Source organism: Leuresthes tenuis, unplaced genomic scaffold (assembly GCF_036924035.1).
Source record: "Leuresthes tenuis unplaced genomic scaffold, fLeuTen1.0.hap1 SCAF_8, whole genome shotgun sequence".
Lineage (NCBI taxonomy): Eukaryota > Metazoa > Chordata > Actinopteri > Atheriniformes > Atherinopsidae > Leuresthes > Leuresthes tenuis.
The window spans coordinates 12,449,359-12,477,183 of record NW_027325362.1 but is presented as its reverse complement, the minus strand read 5'-3'; the positions used below and the strand labels follow the sequence as shown (position 1 = coordinate 12,477,183).

The 27,825-nt window shown below is 38.6% G+C and overlaps 1 protein-coding gene across 2 annotated transcripts in view; it reads right to left on the bottom strand.

The window, feature by feature from the left end:
• LOC140312970 (cGMP-dependent protein kinase 1) overlaps nt 1-27,825 on the bottom strand; it is an 84,774-nt gene that overhangs the window by 4,152 nt on the left and 52,797 nt on the right. For both annotated transcript variants that reach the window (XM_072390878.1, XM_072390877.1), the window contains exons 5-12: nt 24,506-24,569; nt 18,868-18,945; nt 17,443-17,537; nt 11,188-11,253; nt 8,289-8,363; nt 3,175-3,271; nt 2,899-3,038; nt 21-110 (exon numbers count right to left, since the gene is read on the bottom strand). In XM_072390878.1, the coding sequence (XP_072246979.1) occupies nt 21-110; nt 2,899-3,038; nt 3,175-3,271; nt 8,289-8,363; nt 11,188-11,253; nt 17,443-17,537; nt 18,868-18,945; nt 24,506-24,569 (705 nt within the window). The remainder of the gene's footprint in view (nt 1-20; nt 111-2,898; nt 3,039-3,174; nt 3,272-8,288; nt 8,364-11,187; nt 11,254-17,442; nt 17,538-18,867; nt 18,946-24,505; nt 24,570-27,825) is intronic.

The window sequence follows — 27,825 nt, the reverse complement described above, 5'->3', positions numbered from 1 at the left end:
ATCAGTTAAATCAAACTTACCTATCCCGAAGGATCGTCCATAATTCTCCACCCAAACAGGCTTCCATCAACATGTAGAGATACTTGCTGTCTTTGAAGGTTCTATAGAGTCTGAAAAAAATAAATAAACAAAAATCAATTTGAACTCATACAGTTATAAAATCCATGACAGTTGAAAGACTATTGAACAGGATAAAAGCAAATAGTTACCCTGGGTGGTCACATTACACATTTAAAGGACTTTTATTTCTAACATTACTACTTACACCGATTAACACGGTGCATTAGAAGATCTTTGAACAATGTTTACTGTATGTTTCACAGAAGTTCAACTTGCAGAAGAACTGAAACTTTAAAATGAGTGGTGCTGTGTTAACATCTAGTGTCACTGTTAATCATCATTGTCATGACAGATGGGGAGGATCTATAACATTAAAGTGACACTAGAGAATGTGGCAAGTTTCTTTTGCTCTTTGGCTTCCCCTGCAATTGTGGGATATTACACCTCTGTTATAAAAACAAATCCCCACGTGGGCCCTGCACACATACAGCCATACACGATAATTTGTTAACATGTTGAAGAGGCCACACTGATCACATAAAAACAAAAGCCCACAAAAGCTAAACGGTCTGGCGCAGGGCGAGAAACCCAAGTTTTAAAGTGTGGTATCTCAGTCCCGGGGTGCTCCAGGGCGCTTTCCGGCCCAGGAATATGCATATTAAAGGTCAGTGTGCTTCACAGCAGCACATAGCTTTAAGGCTCACAAACTTTTCTGGTGTTGCTTTAAGTCAAGGCATGGGTGAACAATTCTGTTTGCTGCACTGTGTTTCGTAAATGCCTGCTTCTGAGCATCTGTGGGCGTAGATAACACAAGCACAAAAACGCACTCATAACTTCATTTCACCAACTTTACTACACTTCAGGCAGAAGCTGCCTCTCTGTCAATCCCACTGTTTGTAGAGACAGGAAAACGAACTTAGAGGGCTGAGCTAACAAAATATATTAACCCATCATCTTAAGATAACAAGGATAACAAGCCTCTTTATCTCGAGATAATGACTTAATTAACCCATTATCACTACAAAACGAGTTTCAAACATGGCCTCTCTTGCCTTCAGTACTCCTCATTCTCAGTGTTTTATATACAATGTTAATATGTTCGATTTTCATATTAAATATGGCCAATGATAAGTTTGAAACAAGGGAAAAGTATGTTAAGATAAGCTCAGAGAGCCAACATACCAGGCTTTAGACAGCTCTGAACACTTGATCTGTAATGATTCTTTTATTTCAATTTTATCCCACTAACCCTAAAAAATTAAAGATTGACATATGATACTGTTATTTGTTACAGGCACCGCATGCCCAAGAAAGACTGGCAATGCTTCTCAAAAGCACTGGAAGCTGCTCTGTGACAGGCCTTCTGGATTTTGCCAACCAAAGAAGACACTGTATTTGATAGTTTTGATAGTTTGAAGGGAGAGACGCAGGTGTAAGAAAAACTGCTTGTTCAGAAAAGATAACTAATTGAGGGTCTGCATAACTGGTTAGTAAAGGATGAATACATAATTACACAGTAATTACTGTGAAATTTGCAAAGCAACTCCAATCAAAATTAGAGCAGTAACTTCCCTTTGGTAGAGAGCAATTTTGATATTTCTCTATTTCTATGTTGATACTACTTAACATCTAAATTGATACCAACAAAAAGGATCTATATCTCAGTTGGACACAACACAAGCACACAAACGCACTCATAATTTGATGAAAATTATAGCCTGTTAACTAGGCTGTTAACATTTGCAACATAATCGAGTATACTGCGCACTGTTCCTAACTACATTTCTTAAGTGCTCTGCAGTGCGTTTATTTTTACTTTTTTGATATCGTGTCAGGTTTCATACTTGCTCAGATCAAATTTAAATTTTTTCTCTTTGTTTAGAAAGTGACTTAAAGTTGTAAAATGTGTCCACCATGAATCTTGAAATACTGTAGATTCCTGTCATTGTTTCAATATAACAACTTAAAGTTAACAATGCCATTTGGTGACATCTTCCCTATATATTACAGTTCTGTATCTATACACTCCCTTTTTCATGTTATGCAGTTGACTCTATGTACTCATAAAATGAGTCTCAGCCAGCAGAGCAAGTTCAACTCAATTTGGATGAAATTAGGTTGCTTATTGCTTGTTTTAGTCTCATCTGACCACCGAGCAGCCAAATTCATCATCATTCTTATCATGTACTTTGGCTAATTTCAATCTTACAGTTTTGTGCCATTATTTTTTCCAGCAACTGCTTTCCTCCTGGATTTTTTTTTTTGAAGATTGGCTTCATGTAATGTCTGAGCGGTCAAAGAAAACAAACAAAAAGTAAATGACAATATGTGCATAACCCCTGAAACATCGGTTTGTAGTACGGTTCTTGGTGAACCTCCTAATCATTACTGCATCTGTGTTTTGGCTCAGGTTCAGTAGCCTGCTGATGTTTGTGTGGTGTCTCCCGTCTATATTAGGTTTCTGGATTCTTATTGCTCATGCAGTTCCCCGCCATGGTGAAACAGGTTGAATTAGACACTGAACAATCCCAAACTGAAAAAGCATTTGTAGGCTTTTCTTCTTTTTTCTTTCACAATCATGTTCATCGAGTTAGTCTAATTGGAAACTGAGTAATTACTTTGGTCATAAGTCAGCTGACTTTATTAATACATTTTGCTGTTAGTGCTGGAAACCTTTGATGAGAAGAGGAAGCTCTGCAAGCTCCACAAAGAATACTCTGGTAATTAAGCCTGGGTACTCATGGCTCTGAGGTAATAAAGCACTGATTATGACATGTCAGCTGTATACACAATTTATGAGCCATATAGCCTTTCAATAGAGCTGTTCTGGGTGTGTACCTAACAATAAAGTCAGAGTGGGCTTCTTGCATGATGAGCTTCTCTGAACGAATGTGCTCCTGCTGTCTTGTGTCAACAATGTGTCGCTTTTTTAGGATCTTCATGGCAAACGTTTTGCTCTCATCGCTCTTGAGTTGAACCTGCAGTAAGAGGGAAGAAAAAAAAAAAGCTAAAATACAAATGTCTGGCTGCATGTGAACCTGCAAAGCTCGTCTTAAAGATCATCGTTAAGAAATATAACCATTTGTGTTAATGTCACGGTGCAGCGTTCCGTACCAGCTCAACCCTTCCAAAGCCACCGACCCCCAGAGTGTCGATGATGTTGAAGTCAGCAAGGTTGAGATTGAAGAAAAACGCATTCTCTGCTTCATACCTGTAGTGCCAGGAAAAGGGGACAAAAGAAAACATGGGAACAGGATTAGAGATAAGATGAAGGATGAAAGAGCACATAATCCACTTTCAACAAACTGAGGCAAAATATCCGTTTCGCTGTGAGCTCATTTGTTTGCAGATCTTTGACAACTTAACTCCTAGTAATCTAACAAGGATGTTTTTGAGGATGTGGAGTGTATGAATACTAACACATGAACAGGATGTGTGTAAGTTTAGTCCTCTTGCAAATTATTTTTGACCTCTTTGAACACAGACCGACTGTCACCATCCTTGATAGGAACGAACAAGCTGTTCACGTCTCAGTTGACTGTGAAGATATGCCTTGGCTCTGCCACTGAACACTGCAATATGACATTGCTGACCTGCACATGCTGGCAGTGGAGAGTATTTCCAAGTGTTCATCCCTTATCCCCAAATGCCCTCTGTCTTCTCCGGTTATTGTTTGATCCAGACAGAGTTTCATCTGCTGGATCAGTGGGCTTAGCACAGATCTGAGCCTGGACAGGCCTTTCTGGGTCACTTGAATCTGAGCATCAACTCAATGTCATGCCAAACAATTGAGACTCACAAAAGTCAGTTAACTTTCTCAATGGAGCAGCAAGGATTAAGTTTGTTTACTTAATAGTAACAATGTCTCATTTTATGAGCACTGTTCCAGCTTTGAATTCTATAAATTAAATGTTATAGAAGATGTCTTTCCTTTCCCTCACTTTTTCCTGTATTGCATGGCTATGTCAGATGTGAGTGGGGAATTTGAGTTGTTTCCTATCGACTTTACTCATCAGTTACTCTGCATTCCAGAAGAATCAAACCCTTTCCCTCAGCCACATGTCATTGGGCCTTGTGGTGGCACGTGTTGGGAGATTACTGAACACAGTGTTTCTCAGAAACACATCAGGTTACCAGGACACTCACTGTTTGTTCCTGTTTATGTGGGCACTACTTTTATCATGGGACATTTGACAATGATCCTTTCATCTTTTTCTCCTCTTGATTCATCTGAGCTAGCATTGAGAAGACAGCAAATCCAAAAATAATCCCTGTTTAAGAAAAGGACAGAGGGAAACAAACCAAGAGCCAAAAAACTATTCTGTTGGGATTACTGGATTATTGGACTCTGTTGGATTATTATCATGGTCATGTTGACTTTGGGTTCGCACACAAAGAAGAAACACATTAAAATCTACGGTATAAGATGTAAACATGATGTGTTTAAATTCTGATAATGAAGTTTTACAAATCCATATAGATAGAAATAGAAAAGGAGTCAGAGGAGTAATGGCATTATTTGGCCAGCAGATGGTAGCATTGCTGTATTTTAAGGCAAAAAAACATAAGCAGATGTACAAAAACTTCATGTTCTTTTGAATTAAATTGCAAATTAGAGAATAACCACATATATCAAATTCTGCAGACACACTAAATACTTTACTGAGAAAATATAAAAGGCAACAATAAAAACAGGAATGTCCTAAAGACACACTGAATCTGAGGGAATCAATGATAAATAGAGATATCTACAAAAACATTAACACATATACATGTGCAGATTTTGAAAACACCACTTGCTCATTCCTTGCGGCTGAGGCATGAATTTCAAAAACCTTGAATATGATACTGATGAGCAGGTCCATTGAGACTGGAACCATCCAACCATCAAAACTATTACACATAGGCTATAGATATAGATAGCTCATATAGAGAGCTCAGTTGCATCCAACACTGTAAAGTAACTCTGGTTACTTACACATTTAATGTATTTTAAGATGTTTTACATGAGACTGAAATAACACATTATTTATTATTGTTGCCTGGAAAATCAATTTCAACCACAGCAATACAGTGTATCCATGCAGGTCAAGTAGCATCCCAGTGGGTGATAATCTGTATCACTGAGCAGATGAGGTCATAAAAATGATGCAATCCCCATGAGGATAACTTTTTGTGTGAGTACATTATGTGAGTGATTGTGTGCTACCATCTTAATTCATTTTGCTCCCATTTTTTTTGGTCTAGCCTGACTCTAGGGAGCAGAGTCAGGGGAAGAAAGCATTTGTGACCTTAAAGATGGCTCTTGCCATATTTATTTATTTATCTATAGTTTATTATTTATTTATTCATTTATAGTATTTCCTGCAGACAGAACTTCCACACTAGCACAAAAGTCATAAAGGTCATACAGGTCATGCTGAGTCATACAGGGTAATTCTTTCCACAATTTTCAACCATAGAGGAATTTTTTCCCTGGATGGAACTAATGTGAGAATGGTCATTATTAATTTGAGAACGAAGAAAGAGAAAAATTCCCTTACAAGATCAAATGAGTTTGAATATTGTCTACAGATTCTCACCTTCCTTTCCAAAAAAATAATTTAAAATTTAAAAAGTTGTCCCTTGTGTAGAAATAGACAAGTGAAATACCCACTCTACCTAGTCTAAAATAGAGCTTCTCCTGCCAGGAGAAGAACTCGCTCAATCAAAATGTGCGCATGCGAAACGCGACAGGGAGGTAGTCTTTGAAGAAAAGACCTGTCAGCCTCACAGAGAGTAGCAGTAGTTTGCCATACAGCTACAGTACTGCTGAAATGTGCTTATCCACCGTGACCAATTATAGATAGTTTCCATCGCAGTGGGATCTTGACTTAAGCTTTGCTCACTGTGACACAAATTGTGCTCTGCTGGGGAGGGAGGGAGACACAAGACAGCAAGTGATTATGGGAAAGCTACGTTAATCAGGGTGAAAACAGGTTTGATGAGACAGATTTGAGGGCGTTGAAGGAGTTCAGGGCTGATGATAGGGTATATAGCATAACTTTTTACTGAAGAATGGGGTTAGGAATGTGCACTGTAGGTTTCTATTTGTCAAAATCTGCTTGCAGAAGAATCCTCAGCTGCAGTGAGCCATGGGGGATACCGTCCAGGGGTGAATGCCAGACATGAGCCAAGGGACCTCTCATTGTAGTCATCCAATCTCTTTCACCATTGCCTCTTTCCAATTCAGTAACTGGGGTCATGTTCTGCTCTTTGCTGACTAAATGCCACTGTCTTGCAAAAGATGACTGTCACTGTCAGCAGTCAGCTAGAAATCCAAAGTATTGCACAGAAGTCTAGTTGTCTTGTCACCAGTCCTGTTCTATTGCCATCCCGCTTTACTCCATGCATCCATCTACATAACAAATAGGCTGCTTTCTGCTCTCACGCTCTCTGTAATCTGTCACTGCTGACATTTTGTTTCTCCTCACTTTGATTTACAGCATAATGAGTGTAGTATCAGATTATTCTATTAGATGGCTTATTCAACCTCAAGATGCCCATCTCATGGCCAAGGTCAACTGTGCTTTCGATGATGTTATTCTCATCCTTCCATAGTGATGATAAAGAGAGTACTGTACATATTAATTCCTCCAGAAATAGAGGAGGTTATACTGTTTTCTGGTTTGCTAACTGTTTTTTGTCACGTAACACACTTAAAGGCACTCAATATATTAACAGCATGTTTCTTTACAAAACAACAGCGAATCAGCAGTCAACATATAGTTTTGATGCAGTTTGTAATAGTTTTTGATAACTAAGTTTGAGAAAATTGACAATACAAAGGAACAAGCATAAATATATATACGATATATATATCGTGCCATAAAAAAGTCTGGAGCCACTCATCGTTTCTTTATATTGCCAGAAAAGCAGGAAATAGTTGCAACAATTAACTAAAACATGTGCAAGCAGAGATGTGAATACAGTATATAAGCCAAAAGCAGAGTTTGTACAATTCTAATTATCTTCAAAGTCTATATTTGGCGCTACCTCCTTCACTCTTTAACAGAGCCTTTTTAAACTTTCTTATAATTTCTTTGAGTAGTCTTCAGGCATAGTTCTCCAGGCTTCTTGAAGGACATCCAAAACATGCCTTTTGTTCTGCTCTCTGTCAAGATCCCACACAGCTTCGATAATGTTGAGGTCCAGACTCTGGGGAGGATTCTTTACTCCATAAGACATGTTGTAACTGATTTTCAGTGCAGTTTTTGTGTCATTTGGCACACCTCAGTCGAATGACATCTTGACAGCCACCCCTCCATGGAGACCATTTCTGATGAGGCTTCAGTGAACAGCAGGTGGATCATTTGAAGGGCCAGATGCATCTCTCAGGTCCTGTGTCAGAACTTCTTTCCTCTATTTTCTCATGACATAATTTTAACCCATATGGAAAAGATTTAAACTAAAATGACCTAACCAAAATGGACAATGTAGCATATGTAACATTAGAGATCTTTGACACTTGGCGGTGGTATTTTAATCTTTTTTAGAAATGTGATCTACGTGGTCCATTTGGTCTATTACATATTCCCTATCATTTTTCTGAGGTCCTATGGGTTAAGGTATTGCTCATGTGCTGTCAATAGATTTTTTTAGGCTTGCCACTGCTTCGTATATCCTCCACTGGTCCAATTTCCTTAAAATTTTTAAGTATAATTTGCACACCGTGCTGAGATATGCAAAGTGTTTGGCTAATAGCTCTTTAGAAATCATCTTCCTGGTGCAACAATACTATTCCATGCCTTTTAACTTTCTTAGATATCTTTTTGTGGATGCAACTAAATGGGAACAAATCGTGTGCCTCTGTGACAGGCTGCTAGTCACAAAGTGCCTAAAATATCATCTAAAATAGGTTATTTACTAAGATTGTTGTATTTTTTATGCTTCAGTAATTTATAGGTCAGTGTTAAGTGGCTTAACAAACACAAAATCGTATTTCTTTGAAAATGGACAGTTTCAAGGATGAGACTGAAAGAGAGCGAAAAAGCTGCCAATGTCCAATGAAAATCTTTGAAGACCTTCAGATAGCCCGGAGAACTATTATTCAAGACCACTTTAAAAGATAACAAAAAGTTTGGCTCCTTGGAAGCACAATGTTTAGAAAGTAGAGGTGACTCAAGACTTTTACACAGTACTGTACATTTGGGTAATTAATTTTGAACAATAATTCAAATTTGGCTTACTTGGCTTTGGCATCAGCATCCTCATGGCCTTTACTAGACACATCTTCCAAACCTCCAATCAGGTGCTTGAATGAACTGAAACACAGACAGTAAATGTTATAACAGCTCTTTGTTGAACTTTCCAGACATGACGTTGTTCAATAATCCACAATTTATTCAGGCTAAAGTAATACACGCACTCTCCTGTCATGCTTGTAATGAATTAATAGATTATGTTTCCTGGCACTAAAGCAGTTTGTACACTACAGACGATCTGTAGTCAGTGCATCACCAGACTGCCATAAAAATACCACCAGTTACTATTAAATATTCATCAGCCTACTTTTAGTGACTAGCCTTTAAGATCACAGAAGAGAAGACAAATGAAAAGGTGTAAAACACTCTGATAGCAGATGTTGATTGAGTGCAAAGTTTGATACAAAAGTAGAGACACATTCATTTCTGCTGAATGAAGAGGCAGTCACTAGATTTTATGTAAATTATGATTAGACCTGAGTATAAAGTCAGTTATTCAGTTGAAAAACAGGGAAACCTTGTTCTTGTGATGCCTTTGGAATAAACTCTCATTAGGCATGAAAGTTGTTCATTTCAGAACAATGAGCTCCACAAAATTCTTGTCAAATTAAAAATTCAGCTCAATTCATCCACTCATTTTCTATACCCGCTTAATCCAATTCAAGGTCAATCCCAGCTGTCACCGGGAAAGAGGCGGGGTACACCCTGGACAGGTCGCCAGCCCATCACAGGGCCACACAGAGACAAAGGAGACAAACAACCATCCACACTCACTCCGAGGGACAATTTAGAGTCACCAATTAACCTGACATGCATGTTTTTGGAAGGTGGGAGGAAGCCGGAGTATCCAGACAGAACTCACATATAAACGGGGAAAACATGCAAACTCCACACAGAAAGGCTCTAGCTGGGATTCGAACTTGCTGTGAGGCAACAGTGCTAACCCCCACACCACCGTGCAGAGCCCAATTCAATTCAATTCAATTCAGTTCAGTTCAATTCAATTCAATTCAATTCAATTCAATTCAATTCAATTTAATAACACTCCATTAATCTGTTGCTGCAGTATATCTGTATATATATCAAATATCAGTATTGTTATATAGGTAGCTAAATACATAAAATACAATCAAATTTAAAAACATTTGGAAACTTGAAGTGTAGCAGAGAGAGGTGTGGTAGAAATCATCAAAGTTTGCCATGATAGATTCAGGCTTCTTTAGTAGCTTGGCAACAACTTAGCTGATGAGTACACACAGTGTCCAATGGTAACAAAAGTTAACTCTCTCAGTAGACAAAATTGTCAGAAACTCCCAGCCAACTGTTCAACATCTAGGGCATACAGATGCTTCGTCTCATTGACATGCCAAGGATTACACCATCTGTTGTTACCAATCTGCAATCCCTCCTCCTTCACTGTTATCTATCTGTCTGCAGTCTGTCTAACCATTTAGTCTTAAAACTGAGTAGAGAGGTGTTAGAGTTGTTCCTGCAATCATATCTTGGTGATAAAAATAACACTGCCTTCCTGATATTCCTGTTGCGTTCTTGTCAGGGATCGAAGCTCATCCATTTTATCTACCAGTAATGTTGCATTTCCCACGATGATCAAAGGAAGAAATGGTTTAAATTTCTCCCTCCTTTCTCTCCATTCTTCCTAGATGTCTCCTCTTCAACACATTTGGATTTTGGGTCTTTACTTGGGCTTTGGAAAGCTCAATTAATTGCCCCTACAAGCAAACAACTTCCCCGTTGCCATGGTTATGCATTATAACAGATTCAAAAAAGTGCCAGAGTAACCAGCAGAGCGTCCAAATCAGCAGTAAAGTAAAGTGTATAAATCAAATGTTTTAAAAAAGACACAATCTGTCCAGAGATACTGCATTTGTGGTTGAGATACAGAATATGGCTTATTATGCCTCTTGTGCTTGTTTTGCTTGTTTTGATAACTCTCTTTACCATGAATCTTGTCATTGTCATTGTCTTAAGCTGCACTGTTTCATCTGAAATGTTTCTGTGGATATACAGAAAATGAATAAAGTCATGTAGTAACGCTGCAAAACAAATATCATGTACCAACTAGCCTGTCTGTGTGACACATGCAATGAACCAGCTGTGTGACAGCATTAGCTGCTTATACGACAGGCAATTGTAATCACATTTACTGGATGACTCACTTACTATCCCCCTGCTAGCCCTGAGGATGTGCCTGTTCCCTGAGGCCAAAGGGAAGCCTGAAGTAAGATGATACCATCTCTTCCTCTGGCTGAATGCGTCGCTTGTCTAGTTTAACCACACAACTGAATGCTCGAGACAAGGATGTTGAATGGTTGTTTTCTTTGATAATATGGTAATTTTTAATGTTGTGTTGACAGTCTTTATTCGAGTTAATTAAACATTTTGTGCCACCATAAAAATTCAATATAAAGTATAACCCTCTATTATTTTAGATGTATTTTTAAATACATGAATTGGTCATTCAGAAAGACTCCCTGAATGTTTTAAAGTGAGTAAGCGTAATCGAAAATCATTAATGTAATCTTATATTTTTCAATTCAGATTTTCCTTTCTGCAATAAATTGCACATTATTTGACACGAGACATGATCCATCTTACTGAATAGGTCAAATTTCTTTAATTGTAATTTAGTGAATGAGTTTTGTTGAATTACAAATTTCCAAAAGAGTTTTGATAAATTTGTGGGTTTGGCAATCTAAAAGCAATGCCAACAAAATTCCACGTGTCTAAATTTGTGTAAACATGAAAAACTTGCATGGCATGGCTCACTGATGTTTGACTCTGCACGTGGCCACATGTACAAACATGTCACATGTACTAAAATGTTACGAATCAACAATCAATCAACAGCCTTATTTATACTCACTCTCGATCGATAACTAGACAGGTGACTGCCTCGGCTGCAATGACGTTGGCTGTCCTGATGTCCTCCCTGGAGAAAATGAACATAAGACAGCTAAATTAGTTAATTAGTCTAAACAATTATCACATGCTACAATGCCATTATCAAATCACATTATCAGTGATTTGAAATGCTTTAATGCTTTAGAGGTTTGATGATTGACACAGTAAAGATTCTTGCCAAGTTCAACTGCAAAGATTCTAAATGGAAGTGGCAAACAATGAAAACATTTAAAACAGGCAACAAACACTGCAGGACAGACATTACTTTTTATTATATTTGACATCAAGTTCATCTTCCTCTGACGATGCTTCTTCAGAGGAGTTACCCCAATCACAGGAATCCTCTGAATCTGTATCCCAAGAATCCATCCTTCGATGCGAAAAATGTTCAGTACGCCAAGTCCCACAGGGATAAGCTCTAATGCTGAAGCAGCAAACTGCCAAGGGCAGCCCTCCAACCAAACACCTCTGTAGTCATTTTGTGTAAGGCTCTAGTCCAAGTGTAGTGGCGTCCTTTCTAACATAGCCTAAAACAATACAAAAATGCAGAAAATTCTTCAGGGAATGTCCCATAAGTAGATTATTTTATGGCCTGTTAATCTTTTCAAAAGATGAAAAAAAGCTCAGGTCATTTGATGGATTTAATATCCCGATGAGCTGCAATAGCTAAAACAAGCTATGTTCTAGATCCAAAGAGAATCAATTCACTTCAGCTGAAGCACTAACAGTAACTGGCAATCACCCTCTGTGTCTGCTCTGAACTCACAGACATATGGCAACCTATTTCAATGAACTGAGGTGACAATTCTTCCTCATGCCATGTAAACTCCCTCTGTCTTTCCATCCAAAACAGCATGACCCCCCCCCCCATGCTCACAAACTCTGTCTCACTCTTTCTGCTGACCTGTTTGAATAAAGGTCACAGCTGGTTGGTGAACAACAGCTTTTTAAAGGCGAGGACTATAGCCGAGGAGAGACTGGCAGCATTTGTTTGGGGCAGAGGCTATATCAAGACTGAGGCCTTCTGGCTAGCATAGCACATGCAGAGTTACATCAACTGCTGGTAACGCTCCATGACCTGCATCCATGGTCTTAACACATCAATCTTGAAAACACTGCTGCCAATGGTCTCTTCACTCATATCAGTATTCAGAACCATTAAAGACCTGATTACAGCATTAATAAACCTTTTATTAGGCAAAAATGTAGTGGATAATTCAAGAATTCCTAAATTTAAACAACTGTAAATGTGACTTTGTTTTAGTGGACATCTATAATCAACTCAACACCACACACACATTTTGCACACTTTATCAGTGATAAGGATCACCGCCAATGATCTCTGTCATGACCTAATGAAAGTGCACAGGGACAGACACGGGCAGTATTGAAACAGTGTTTGCGTATCCAGGACTCATCCTTAAGAGACCTCAAGGATTTCATGTAAAAGAGAGGCTTGTCACACTTGTCCCCTGCTGCTGAGGAAAACAACTTTGGAGTGTCCTGGCACTGATAACAGCAACGTTCTATACGAAACACAATCTCAAAACAATATCGGTCAGAGTGATTCATATGCACAGCGCTGAGTCCAAGTCACGCCATGATGGCTCTACACCTAATTTGGCAAAAGAAGAGATGCACTGGAAACAGACACACACACACACACACACACACACACACACACACATACACACACATGCACACTCGTGCAATCACCAACTCACTAAAAGCAGCTGCATGCTGTGTCTGGAATGCCCTTCGGACTTACACAGGAGCTTGTGGTGTTGATTTCCAGTAGATGTTTGCAATGAACATGGTAATTGGACAGTAATCTAGTGTACTGGGAAGGGGGGTTATGAAAACAGGGTATGCTTGGAGGCAGCAAGTCGGGTAGCAGCTACACAGGGTGCAGGGAGGGAAACTTAGCAGAGATCAGGACTGGGGCAAGAACAAGATGTGGTTTAGAGACACAAAGCCAGGGATTTTTGTGCAAAGTCTGTGAAACAAATGTATTCAGTCTGTTGTACTCAGATGTGGCTTTTTTTTGCCTCTTCAGATAAAGATAGATTTGACTTTTTTGTTCCCTTTTCTGAAGGTTTTAATAAAGAGGTTTGTTCATATAATATTCGGTGTCTGATTGATATAGCATTTCTTTTGTCAAAACATAGAGAGTTCCTCGCTGTTGATGGTAATTTATAAATATAGATATCCAAAATTCCCTCTGAAAAAAATCATTGACCACTGTGTCAATTAAATCTATCAAGAACCTGTAACCTGGCTTCATTCAGTTTTTAGATTTACTATATAAACTTATGTGCTGTCAACAATTATCTTGTTGCTCATGTCAATATATAATAATCAACATGGTAAGTTTCACGCTGAAATATTTTAGTTAAACATCTTACTCCATTCACCTGTTGTATCCCTCCTGAAATACTTTGACTCAGCCAGTGTTTGTGTACTTTCGTCCACATTATGAACAGTGTGTGCACATTCCCAAATAACTACCTCTCTCTTCTTTGCTGTTCATTAAAGAAGGGAAGCACATGTTCCAATATTGAGCTCTGTTGTTAGACTAACCTAACATGGATCACTGTTTATATCTGGTTATTTAAACAAAGATAATGTTGTAATTCCCAGATGTCTGAGCTTACCACAAATGAACAGCCTGCCAAAAAAATTTAACTGCTGCAGTGGTGTTTATATTCTTTATTTCAGACTTTCACATTTCTGCTTGCACATCTGCCAGACTGGTACATACTTGTGAAATTCTGGGCTCCAGTTGAAAACGCCTGTCAGTGATTTCCTTTGTTTTCAGCACCGCCATCCCTCATGAGTTCCAACATCCAAAATAAAATGTTTTCATTGGTGGGAAACTCCGTCAGAGCGCTCGTGTTGAAACCTCTTAGCTAAACAAAAGATGTGCACCTTTCCCATTAGAAAACAAAATGCAGCATGGAGTTTCTTTTCACAAGATACTTCTGAGTCCCAAGAAAAGCTTCAGATCTTTATAGGTAGCAGTAGCTACATAAAATAATGTCTGCAAAAGTCTAAAATTCTATCAAATGCCTTAGAGGCAACAATACAACACCGACCGACCAAGAAACTGAGACAGTCTTCGTGCACTTGGAGACTTTGGTAAGATTGAATCCAAATTTAAATCCAAAGAGTAATTTGGCTCATCACTAGGGGACATATCCATACAATCCCTGCCTCTAGAGATCATTTATCAGAGCGCTATTGTTGGTTTGAAGGTGTTCTGACACTGACACATATCACATTTCTGTCTGTGACATCAGACTTTTTTTTAACAGCACCTCAAGTCCATGAACAGGAACATCCCCACAGGCACACACATACAAAATTCACACAAGAGAAGAGGTCAGGACACACATTGTCTAGGCCACTGACAGATCTACTCTTTGAAAAAAAGTTCACACTTCTCCATGACAGGTAGAATGTGACATCAGATATGTGGCTGACTATGTTTAAACAGCATATCAACCAAGAAGCACATCTTTTCCTGGAACAAGCACCTACCGGGATGTACTCTGTACATACAACAGTATTCCTTCAGGGATAAATATATATATATACTTCAAGAGGAGACATGTAATCTGATATTTGACGAGTTGTTTTCACAGGCAAACAGCAGTCACACAAGCTCCAATAAACCATTACAATGGGCAGGAGAACAGACTTTGATTTGTAAATATGTTGTACCCAGAGATCAAAGACAGCATCTTCAGATGGACAGAGTAGCCTTTGAGAAGGGGCTATTGAGTTTCATGAGCCAGGACACACACAGTTAACTCCTAATTAGAAAGATGACCCAGCAGAAGAGCCCTCTGATCAAAAGCCTGGTGCGAAGATGGTCAGCACCTTCCGCATTTAAATTTGCGAGACATGTTTGACTATCAAAGGTGTAGCTGAATAAACCTCTGTCGCTCAAGACACTCCAAGACAAAAAACATTTGCGACAACAGACTGTAACAATACCTTATAGGTACTGGAGTGCTTCTTGTACAAAAGCTATGATTTTTTTTGATTAAACAAAGCATGACACCCTCTTAGAAGCGCTTTGAAGAGCCTTCAAAACTGCATAGCCCAAATATAGTAATATGGAACTATAGAGAAACATTTAAGGATATTTTTCTTTACGTTAAGCCTCGTACAGGCTTTTATCAGAGAGAAACTAACAATAAACCAGTGACTTCCTTGAAAATTAAAATACCTAAACACAAAAGTAGCAGAGCTGCTCAATTCATTACAAAGAGGTGTTTTGTGACATATTTTTGTTCATCAAACAGCCAATTTTTACGCCTCATTAATGAAAAAGGATAAAAATAAATGTATATCTTGAACAGTATGCTCCTCCCACTGCCACCAGATCAAGCTCCCCCTGCCTCACATTCCCTGCATGCATTTTAATGTCCTGTCATCTTCTGTCTCCTATAGTCATTAGCTTTAACATATGGGAAAAGCCCTGCCATCTGTGCAGCCCCAGCTGTTGCCTGAGCAGCTCCAGTATTCCCTTTGAAAATGAACATGGCCATGTTTTAACAGCGCATAAGCTGGGGTTTATTTTCCAGAGGATGGTGCTTTAGTTTAGCTTAAGTCTCGTCATTTTAAAGCGATAACTGTTAAAAACCTGATTTGAAGCAGCTTTCACATTTGTCAGCCACAAGATGGCGACATCTCCATTTAGTTTCATCTTAACACTGTTAGCTCCCTGCGTGTACGTACTCATATGTTTGCACATGAGTGCAGATGTCTTGTTTCCACCAGACTCTTCACAAACATGCTACACCTGAGAATATTTTCTGCTGGTAAACTCACTCAGTTTTAAATAATATATTGTGTATGAAGAGGTGTACTCATGGTGAGACAGAACCAACAGCAACATAAAAATATCACTTCAGGACAGTGGTCTTTGATACCAGTAGTTGAGCACTTAGATGGCATTAAATGTTAGTGTTAGAATATATGTTGTATTTGAGCGCTTAGATGGCATTAAATGTTAGTGTTAGAATATATGTTGTGTTTGAGCGCTTAGATGGCATTAAATGTTAGTGTTAGAATATATGTTGTGTTTGAGTGCTTAGATGGCATTAAATGTTAGTGTTAGAATATATGTTGTGTTTGAGCGCTTAGATGGCATTAAATGTTAGTGCTGGAATATATGTTGCAGCAACAGGTTTACAGAGCACAGATATGTGATCCAGGGAAATCTTGTCTCTGCTCAGTCCATGTGTATTTCTGCCAGCATAAACTCCTCGCACTTATTAGCAGCAGTTATTCTGACATATTTCATAACAGTGCTTAGAAAAGACACACAAAGACGGTGAAAATTCATTAAAGCAGTCAAGGACAGCTTGACGAGGCCCTTGCTATTACATTGCTCTAGCAAACAAGAAGAGAAAGAAGGCAAAAATAAGGAAGACTCTTAGGACACTATTTGATTGTCAAACTAAAAACTCCAGACACAATGAATGAGCCACCAGGATCTTTGGTTAGAGAGTACAAATAATGATTAATTTGCTCCTCATCCCCCTGCCTCTTCTTGTGAGATGTATTTGGGTCCTCTTTCACAATACACTCATCTGTAACATCCTGCATCAAGCCTACTGTAGCTTTGCAAAAATGCAACCAACACTATTTTGCAAAGGTTCCAAATCACGGCACATTAAGGCTGAAGAGGCTGAAGTTACAAAAATAGAGGAGGCATTTGCTGAGCTTGATCAGTATTACAACAAATTTGGTAGCCCATTAGACCCATTATATAAGGTGGTTCTTTTCTCTCTTATTTACAATAAAATTGTCAATTCTTGTTGTATTTATTCAAGAGCTCTCCGTTGTTCTGTGATAAGATTATGAAGTCTGACTGCACTGCAATGCCTAATTTGTCTACATGTCTCATATCCACAGAGCCCAAGGCTGTTCAGTTGGTCTTGTTGTTGTGGAGTTGTTACGAACTGAATTAACGGATGTTTTTAGGGATAAGTTTAAAAAAGAATACTCAACACAGACTCAACAGTTAAGCATTCAAAAGGTGTGTCTGACTTTAAGCAGTTCACCACATTCAGCAAGTAAAAAAAAAAAAGAGAGATTGATAAGGCTTGAGGAGTATTGAAAATGAAAGATGCATGTTCATACTACAACAACTACAACAAAGGATTTACATTGGAAGAGAATATTATATTAGCAGCAAACTTACCCTTGCAGAGCTTTCTCTCCAAACCAGTCACCTTTTCCGAGGCTGCGGAGGTAAACAGGCTCTCCATTGGGCATCTCTTCCCTGGTCACATTAACCTACCAAAAAAGGGATAGATTTAAAGAAAGTGAATAGTGTGGCATGAAGACGAAGAAGACAAAACTGAAGAAAGAAGGATGTTTTGTAAGTAGATGTAAGTTTGCTTTGTAAGGGGAGGAACAACATTTTATTTAGTAATCATTCCATGAAAAATTACAGGTATATGATCTTTCAAAATATATGATGTGACCCATATCTCTGGGGTCTGTCACAAACGGGTAACTGTCATTACTGCACAGGGCCGGAGATGCACTGCTGACCACTTCGTTAGCGACATGACATGTAAGTGATTGCACTCTGCTGTGCCTGAAGACTTTACAAATCACACAAATGGCACTTGAGTGGCTTTTGGAGTAGATGGAGTTTCGCCCAACGAGTGATCTCGTCTTCATCCATTAGGTGTCTTGGTATATCCTGCAGCAGCATACCAGAATGCTGTGTACACTTGAGGGGCAGTGTTACAACTCCTAACCACGCAGAATTATGTGGTGGCACAGAAAAAGCAAAGGGAGAAAGTAGAGGAGTTAAAATACTGAGAGCCAAAAGGCAAAATATGGTAGAATGTAGACAAAGTGGAAAGCAGAGAGCATTGGTCACTTTTGGGAGTGTATGTGTGTGTTCGTGTCCGCATTCAGATATTCATGAGCAAAGCTTTGTGGAGTGTAACTGTGTTATGAGGTGGGTTGCATCTGTTCGCATCTGTAAGGAGAGTTTACCCAAAAGGATGGGGAAAAAGGACTTCTTAAAAAGGACTATTTATGATGGCTGATGTCATCATTGTCACAGTAGTCTTTAAACATGGCTAACAAACCATGTAACCTTTTGAGGGTTCAAGGGACTATCAACGGTCAGAGTTGCTGTATGTTGGTTATAGATGTATGAGGCATGAGAAAAAGGATATCAGAGTTTTGAAAAAGTGCAGGGAAAAGATGCTGAAGATGAGGATAATTAGCAGAGAGAAAATGCGGGGAAGGCGACCAGTAGGCATCTTGGTATCACAATACAAGTACGTGAAAGCCCCCCAAAAGCACTGAGGCTAGACAGGACTGACCTCAGTGTGAGAGACACTGTTGATTACAGAAAGGGAAATCAAAGTCACTCCATTCTTTTTTCTACTTATACTCCCATTATGGCTGCAAAGGATGATGAAAGAGGCAGCCCTTACGTATGTCTCCTCGTCTATCTCAGGATGATTGATGACAGCCAACCTCCATCCAAAAATATCATCCTTTTGCTTCAAAGATAGACATCTTTTGCTGTGTGTGCCATGATGCCCTGTCTTGTGATGAGGAATATTTTGCAAGTATTTCAAAGCAGGACTGTCCTCACCTTCCCCTTACTGATAATGAAGAAGGTGTCTCCTCTGGCCCCTTGTCTGATGATGTATTCTCCATCTTCATAATGTGTCTGTCAGAAGAGAAGACCGGAGAAGAGAAGCATTACTGAGGCTCACTGTAATTATTTTGTCTCCTTTCTCTTCTTGAGAGTGAGACAGTTGCTATGCACACTTTAGAAGAAGTAAAGCTAAATTTGGTGAATTGAATTGAATCACAATTAGTCACGTTTTCTCGTTGAAACCACAGAGCGGAAAGTTGCTTTGGCGCCTTTTACCCAGTGTTTACTTCAATATGATCTGCAACCTTGAATGTGAAGAAGTGGGTAAAGAAATAAATGAAGAAAATTATAATGCTACTGCATCTAATTTAAATGGGGAAAAAAAATCACATCTCCTCCACAATGGTAAAAAGAATAAAGAATTCACATCCATCTATCCAATTACTGTAGCTTCACCAATCCTTTTCAGCATTGTGGGTACCAGAAGGTGTCACAGAAAGCACCGTGCTCTGGACTGATCGTCTGTCAAACACAAGATAGGATAACACTTTCACCCTTGTATTGCTTGCTTCAAGGTCAGCTTCGTGCAGGGTAAATTGAAGTAATATGTAGGATCTGACATCTTTCAATAAAATATACACCTTTGTGCCACAGAGAGAACTGGATATGAAGTTGTGTTGTGACTGAAGCTCAGGAAGCACCACTTGTCTCTGAAAAACATCCATGAGGTTGACGGAAGGCTGCACTTCCGAGAACAAGTCTGGAGAAAATATTGAGCTCAATACTACCTTTTAGATCAAAAAGTACACTCTCACACGTTGTTAACACTTGCCATCCATTTTACATTTATCGTTTCTGACCTTGGAAAAGCATCTTACATCCTATAGCAAGCGGTGTCGTGGTCTGCTGTGCATTAGTCAAAAGCTCAGTCACAGTTTCTACATAACTGTGGAGCAAATCTGTTATGTTCAGCTTTATTTGGTGCCCTTTCGCAAGCATGCTTCCAAGGTAAGAAAAAGCTTGCTTGATCTAACTAATAAATAATCAATGACTTAAGTGATCTTATTACTGTTCCCTGATGGCATTAACCGTTACCCAACAATTCATTTATATTTTTGAAATTCACAGAAAGCCCCGAATAAGAAACGAAATGCCTTCATGTCACTATCTTTTCATTTATAATACTGTAGGAATATACTGTGTGGTCACTGTTTTGTGTAAATCGTGTGTGTACTGTTGTGTAATAAGTACTCAGAGAGCTGCAGCTTGTCTTGGCCAGAAGAATTTTGCAAAAGAGATTTCGAATATGAAGAGATCAGTTTTCCCGATTAAATAAAGGTAATGAATTATCACTATTTGAATTGTTGGCAAAGCAGTTTGCAACATTTTATATCACTCTAGTTTAGATGAATGTGATCTAGACTTGACTTGTTTTTGCACTCTTTTGTACAAAAGGATTCAGGTCACTTCTACAGCCACAGGTGAAGTGAGTAACCTTGCTCACCTTATGAAAATGCAATGTTCTTCTCGGAAAAAACTGAATCCTGACATTCACATGGCAGTTATTACCCCCATGACATCGGTACTCTCCTACAGTAGCAGCATCCCCAGCAGGACAATAGGGGGGGCTCCTCATAAATAACTCAAAGAACATGACGAAGAGTCTGTCGTGTTCAGCAGGCCTCGAAACTCCCAAGAAACCAATCTAATGGGCTCTGATTGTATCTGCGGGACACAAACACAATCCACAAAGACTCCAATCCACAATCCACAGGACTCAAAGAATCCCTTGCCGACACCCCAGTCTCAGACACTCCAGGACACCCTCAGATGATCTTTGTCCACGCTCTGACTGCTCAGAGCTCTCTCAGCAGCATGAGGAGAGCCTGTTTAAGATTAGGCGGGCGGTCATACTGTTATGGCTTATTGGTGGACATTAAAGAGCAGGTTGTTACAATAAATGCCAATACCAAAAACAATGTTTTACTTAAGTTTTAACGTGCATTTAAGATAGATTCAAACATTTACATTTTACAAACATTTGTATTTTTTGTATATCTATTTCATCTGCAACTTGTGTTTGTTCACTCATTTTCAACTTTTGCTCTATCCCTGCTGCTGCATTACTGTAAAAATTCCCCTTTGAGCGACTAATAAAGGATTCTTCTATTCTCTTACAACAAATAGCATTTCTTTTTCTCCATTCTACCATTCTTTGGTCTCACTAATTCAACTTCTAATTCACCATCTACTTTCCACATACCATTTTCTTCTCTTTGATGAAGTAGTTCTTCACTGCAAAGGCTACAACTATAGATTTTTAATTTTTTTCCTTTTGGTGCCCTTGCTTCTCTTCATTGCTTCTTTTAGGTTCACTTGTTCTCCCGCTGGCCTTTTACACTAAATCCTTTCTGCATACATAACTTACATGCTTTTCCACGCACAAAAGTTTTATGTTGGCATGATGACGCATGACTTTTTTAGTTTAGTTTAGTTTAGTTTCGTTTTACTCTGGTACTTCACAAATTCGTTGACATGTTATCAACCACATAATAAACGTAATGTGTCTTACAGTCATACCAGCGGCAATCCAGGTTATGATAACTGAAATCACTTATAACTGCGGGGGAAATTTACAAACTGACAACAATGTGCCATGACACAGCAGAACAGAAGTCAGTAGCAGTGAAACAATAGATTCTGCAATTTTAGTGTATCAGTGAGAATGAGTCATGGTGCTTTTTTTACCTTTACCATGCCATAGCTTAACAGTATTAATCAGTCATCTTACACATGAAAAAAATGATTTTGCTGCAACAGGTGACTTATTTATCATTTTTTGCCTTTTTGGACAGATACAGATATCATCCAATTGCACAAAGTTTGATATGCAGTGTTTTCATTGTTAAAAAAATTGTTTGGCCAATTTACATAAAGAACAGAAAAGTATGATGTTAGCTATATGTACTGTATAAGCTAGTGGAGAACTTGTCACAACCGGTAGATGGGGGTTGTGCGTGACGTGGTGGAAGTAGGACCCAGATGCAGGTTTTAAACTCGATTTATTTACAAAAAAGTAACAAAAAGCCCGGCTGAGCCAGATAACAATAAATCTAAACTGTGGAATAAATTAAACAAGACCATGGCTGTGGAATAAACGAGAGGCAAAACCTGACCAGACAACACATGACTGAATGAGACATCAATGGTGGTGGAGGTGAGATGAGGATTTTGCACTGAACTGAGAGAACCTGGAAACTAAAGTACTGTGGGAAGGTGATTGGGGATGAAGCGCAGCTGTGAAAACAAAGACAGGTGACTCGAATGAACCTAATGACGTGACAAGGAAAGACATGGCAAAAAACTATTGAGTAAAAATAAACCTGAAAGCAAAACCCAGGACATGACAGAAAAAAACCCAAAACAAGACATGACTGAATTGTGTTAGGAATAGTAACTAGAAATCAAGATTTTCCAAAAGGAAACAGAAACTCAGGCCTTGATTTGTAAACCATGCGGTCCCAGAACAGATGCATGGGTTCTGTTCAAGCAGAGCACATGATGGATGAGTTGTGCCCTCGAATAGGCTTTAACAGCCAATCAAAGCGTGGCTGATAGTTACCACAATTTGCACACCCATCATTAAGCATTAGCACATCACATCCATGTAAGTCCTGCCTAACTAATCTTTCCTGTCAATTTCCTTCTGCGCTCTGGCTTTGTCTGCTGAGCTCAACTTCGCTCTGTGTGCCATGTATGAAAAAGACATACTGGAAATGATTTGTGTTTTTCTGACAGAAAAAAAAAAAAAAAAACACAGAGCAGAGTGTAGGAGAGCAGACATAGTAGTGGAGTCACACAGTTTGTGCAGCAGATAAAACACGTACTCAAAATTGTGGAGAAATAGAGCTGTGCAGACTCACACTGACCCAAAAATAAATGAGTGTACTTAATATGATGAGCTTTCAACTTGATAAAGTTAGCACATTGCTAATTATATGTCATTCAAAACTAATGCTAGTTAACCTTATTCCTGAGGCCAAGTCTGTCGATTACACTCCAACCTGGGATTTGAGTGGATTGGTTCATTGAATATGTGTGAAAGCCTGATTGTTGTTTTTTTTCTTTTATTGTGACAATGTCATTGGTTTTCTTGAGTTCTGAGGCGGGAAAGCTCTGCCACGATGTTATTGTTTGCTTCACCGAAGATGTGTCATCAGATCTGCATTTCATTGTTTGATAGTAATAGTTTTAGGTTTTTATATCGTTTGTGTGCAGGTTCCATAGTCACCGCGCTACAAGGATACTCACTTGTCGTTTTATCTATGTTAATTTTGAGGAAAGTAGCGTACATAAATTAATTAATTCAATCTTTTATTTTTGTTATGTTTTTCACATAAAAACAGGCAATTTCTGTGGTAATCATAGAAATAGATTGGAATAAATTTGCATAGGTAATAATTCTCTATATCCTATAACTTAAGGATCTAGTACATGTCTGTTATTCAGATATTAATTTACTTGAAAGATATGTTAAGACTGTACTTGAATGCAGTACATGTTAAAAGACTCAATGTAATTAGCATCAAAAGTGTAGATGTTAAAGTGTAAGCATGACCAAATTATGCTGGAGGACACATCAAACAACGTGGTGTGCAAGTGGCTACATAATTGGATATGACATATATCAAAATGCAAAGAAAAATACTCTCCCCACCTACAATATAAAATACTTTTTTTTTTTAGTTTTTTCTTAAATTCTTTTATGAAATTCGCCTATAACAACTCCCCACTCTGCAAATTATGCTGTCGTGTTTCTATTTTTTTCTCCATCTGTCTCCAAGGCAGCTGTTGGTCTGCATTCATTAGCATACGCAATGAAGAGCAATCACAAACGATTTTAAAACTTGCCAGAGTTTTTAATCCATCACAGTCAACGCCGAGTCTGCTATTACAGTTATCAAATCATGAAGTGCAGGCTTTAAAATGCGGGGATTTGCATTGAAGTTCTGTTACCACGTACAGTAATGGACGGATGCACACAATTCCAGAACTCAATTCCATTTGGGCCAATTTCTTTTTTTAGTGGGAACGAATGAGAAGCAATGGACGTCTCAAAGAAAAATGCAAGGAAAATAGATATTTCTCCTTAAATATTATGCTCTCTCAAGAGAAGGTATTTAAAGCATCTTACCATAGTAACAACTAAGTCATAATGGATACCAAACCACAGCATCAAATAAAACACATAACATGTGCCTCGGCTCACTTAAAATGATTGACCCTGTTTAAAAACTGAAATGGCTTTTGGCTGCAGTGCACAGTATTCTTGAACTGGTTTGTGGAATTAACTGTTGCTTAGTAAATGGACCATTTAGTTCAAAACCACCATTCTCAGCACATACTAAAAGGCAACAATTGCTCTGAGATTTCAATTGTGGCCAAGTTTTTCCATTGAACCAACAGAATAATCTAAAGGCCTTCACCAAGTAAACCTTATATGAAACATGCAATCAGTCACCTTCTGGCTCCCTTTACCATGAGCAATAAAAAATGGAATGTACTGTATGATACACTATTAAGATGCATGAAGCACTGTGCTGCAGATGCCACAAGGCAACAAGGGACATACCTCCTCTAGGATATCAGCAAGCTTGCTCAAGATATCCTCCTGGAGTCCGTGGAATGTGGGAACACTGCAGGAGAGAAGAAAGAAAATGCTTTTAAATAGACAAGTATATAAGTTCATATAATTACAAATAAAGTCTCATGTTTGTTGCATAATAAATATAAATAATTGTAGCTGTCAGTTTAGTATACAGCAATAAAACATAACTACTTCCCTCTAAAGTTGTTGGCTTCATCAAGATGCTTTATATGAACAAGCAAACATTCCATCACCTTTTAAATAATGCATACCTAAAAAGGTGATATATTGCACAAATACACATGACAATTAAAATTTTGTATTTTGATTAGTCATTGTCATAATGCAAGTAACAAGCTAAAAGCCAATCAGTCACGTGGTAATAACCTAAAAAAAACAAAACATAAAATTGGAGTCTGGCTATCTAAATGAAGAGCTAATATTGAAAATCTCCTCAGGAAGTGACAGATGGACACAGTCTTATTCAGTCTTCTGACATGTGTGCAGTGCCATCATGTCTGGATCCAAAGGCTTACGGAGGAAAGATCGACAGTGCCTTTGAGTCTTACAAGGAATATCAAAAGATCAATTTAAATTGATTACACACCGTAAGGAAAATCACCTACAAGAGACATAGATTGCAAACTTCATAATGTCCAAGACTTGCAACACCAGCAACCCAAGAGCAAACAGCTTGATATCAAAGATGTACTGAGAAACTCAAATTTTTATTCATCAAGGACCTGCAGGTAGTACCTGTAACTGTTGGTGTCAAATGCATCTACATCAAAAAAGTCATAACAAATATGAGATGCACGGGAGGTGTGCTAGGAAAACATTGCTCTCTAAACTGACCTTTTGAGTTAAGATAACAGTGAACAGCAAATGGAATAATTATGGAATAATGTGCTCTGGACCAACACATTTCTGTTCCCAGCCCGTCACATACTGCTGCTTGCTCAGCAGCCTCTTATGTCAGCTTTCAACACAGAAGGTGTCCCTTTTTTTGTCAGTTTCCAAAGCACAAGGAACTGCTCTGCAGCTGCATATGGCTGGTTATCCTTCTGAGCACCACGGCTGCTTAAGCAGTAAACAGTGACAGGAAAACATCATTTTCTAGAGCAGGATTGATGAACAAGCTTGAGGGGATGAGGCAAAAAGAAACCTGATTCCTATGCATGTGACTTCTGTCTGACTCCAGCCTTGAGACTGCTGGCATGAAAAGTACTTAGTTAAGGTTAGAAAAACCTCAGGGTTAAATGTTAGAGTACACAATAAAATACTTTGTTTTGCTTTGAAAATACATTGCAAGTCTTGCTGACATGTTCCATGTTGTCATGGTAATGCCTCCTCTTGACTGTTCAAATACCAGCTCAGTAAACCCTGTAAGTCTAAAAGTGAGGATGTGGAAGCACACTCTACATTCAAAGCTGATGCAGTAGAGATAGCTTTACTAACAGGAAACATACATGACACAACCCGGTGATGTTCCAGAGAGCAGCTTCATGCCAACAGTGAAATATGGCAGTTAAAATGTTATATTTGGGGCTGCTTTCAGACCCCACGGACAAGGCAGCTTGCAGTCATTAATCTATTTCAACAATGAATACTGCATCAAATACACAAGTGCTTGAAAGTAAAGTGAGACAATCTGTCTAAACATTTAAAGTGAAATGTGGTAATAGGATGATTCTTAGTACATTAACAAATCCACCCGGCAATGGAGCATAGTCAAAGCCAAGATTTGAATCTCATTCAAATGTTCAGTGGGGATTTCAAATGGGTAGTGCATACAAGAAAACCTGAAAGACCTTCCACCTGAAGGGATTTGGCATGGAAGAATGGACAAGAATGAATTTCAACAAGCTGGTAGACTGTCCTGCAAAATATTTCTTTCTGTTAAAGGGGAAAAGCTTCTGAAGCTGAGACAGTGCACACTTTTACACAGAATAATATTGCTTTCTTTGATGTTTTTGCTAAACTACTGAAACGTATTTGTCCTTATTTTTCAACCTTTATATATAATGTATAAAATGTTCTGAATGTGTAAAAAAAGCCAACAATTTAGTTGCTCAGAGTCAAATATCACTTGTGATCTGAGCTGAGAGACATAAATATAGGCAGCAGTGCCACAGAAAATCAATACTTTTCTATGGAGGTCAGCCTGTGCATTGCATTATACGTCTACAGTAGGCTTATATAAATAATGCAGCACAAACTGAGCAACATGTGTGCTTTAAACTGTATGACATCGGATGCAGGAGTTGATTACGCCAACATGAGGTTGCAATGTTTGTTCCAGTGCTTCCCGGCAGCTTGAATGAATGCAATCTGCCTGCCAGCGAGTGGACTAAATAAAACTTGCCTAATGTTTATCAAGGAGGAGAGAAAATATTTCATGTTAGTGAACAAAGGGCTTATCTTCCTATGTCATCGCTCTCTCTGTTTCTCCATCTCCCTCCCTCCCCCCATTTTCCATGTTTTATTACTGTAATCTGAACCATCTTGTCTCAGCCTCCAGATCCTGACCACAGCCACTGTGCTGATCCTTGTGTTGTTGCTTCTTAAACAAAGGCACTTGATAACCAGCTAGGCAGTGAACAGGCGACCCCACTGTACAAGAATGGCATAGATTTTCAAACCCTCAGTTTGTGGAGCTGTTGACACAAACAAAAAGCTTTGGTTCCAGATCCATGCACTGGACTACAGTAGTTACTACAGTAGTTTTTATAGACATAAATGTCACCTTTGTGATCAATTCAAAGATTCTAACAATTTCACACTTAAGACCCTGTGTAAGTGCAGAGCATACGATATTTTCACCACCAAGATATTTCTCCAGTAAAGTTTGATAAATGTTTTCTTATGCTCATTAAATGCACCTTTTAGAAAATAGTAGGGATGACTGTTTTTATTATATGCCAAAGAGCAAGGCTTTTATCGAAAGTGAAAGAAGACATAAGGTTGCATTAGAGTCTAAAAATATCCAGAACAGAATTATGCATTTAGTAAATCTAGTTGAGTTTGTCCATTAGACTTTTTACTTTTCCTGGAACAATGCATTTGAGTGATTTGAAATATACGCTGGCAAGAGGCAATAAGTCTTCACAAGCACACTTATCTGCAGTATGTAATACAATGTGGGATCAGGTTTTCCTGAGTGTTCCTCTTTTGCAACTTAAAAGCGCAAATGTATGATATCACAGCAGGTAATGGGTGGGTATAGAGGACTAACAAGAACCAGTATGCTCTTGTTCTTCTCTTAAACTAAAGCTCTTTTATAACATTTTCTTTTGAAGAGCACA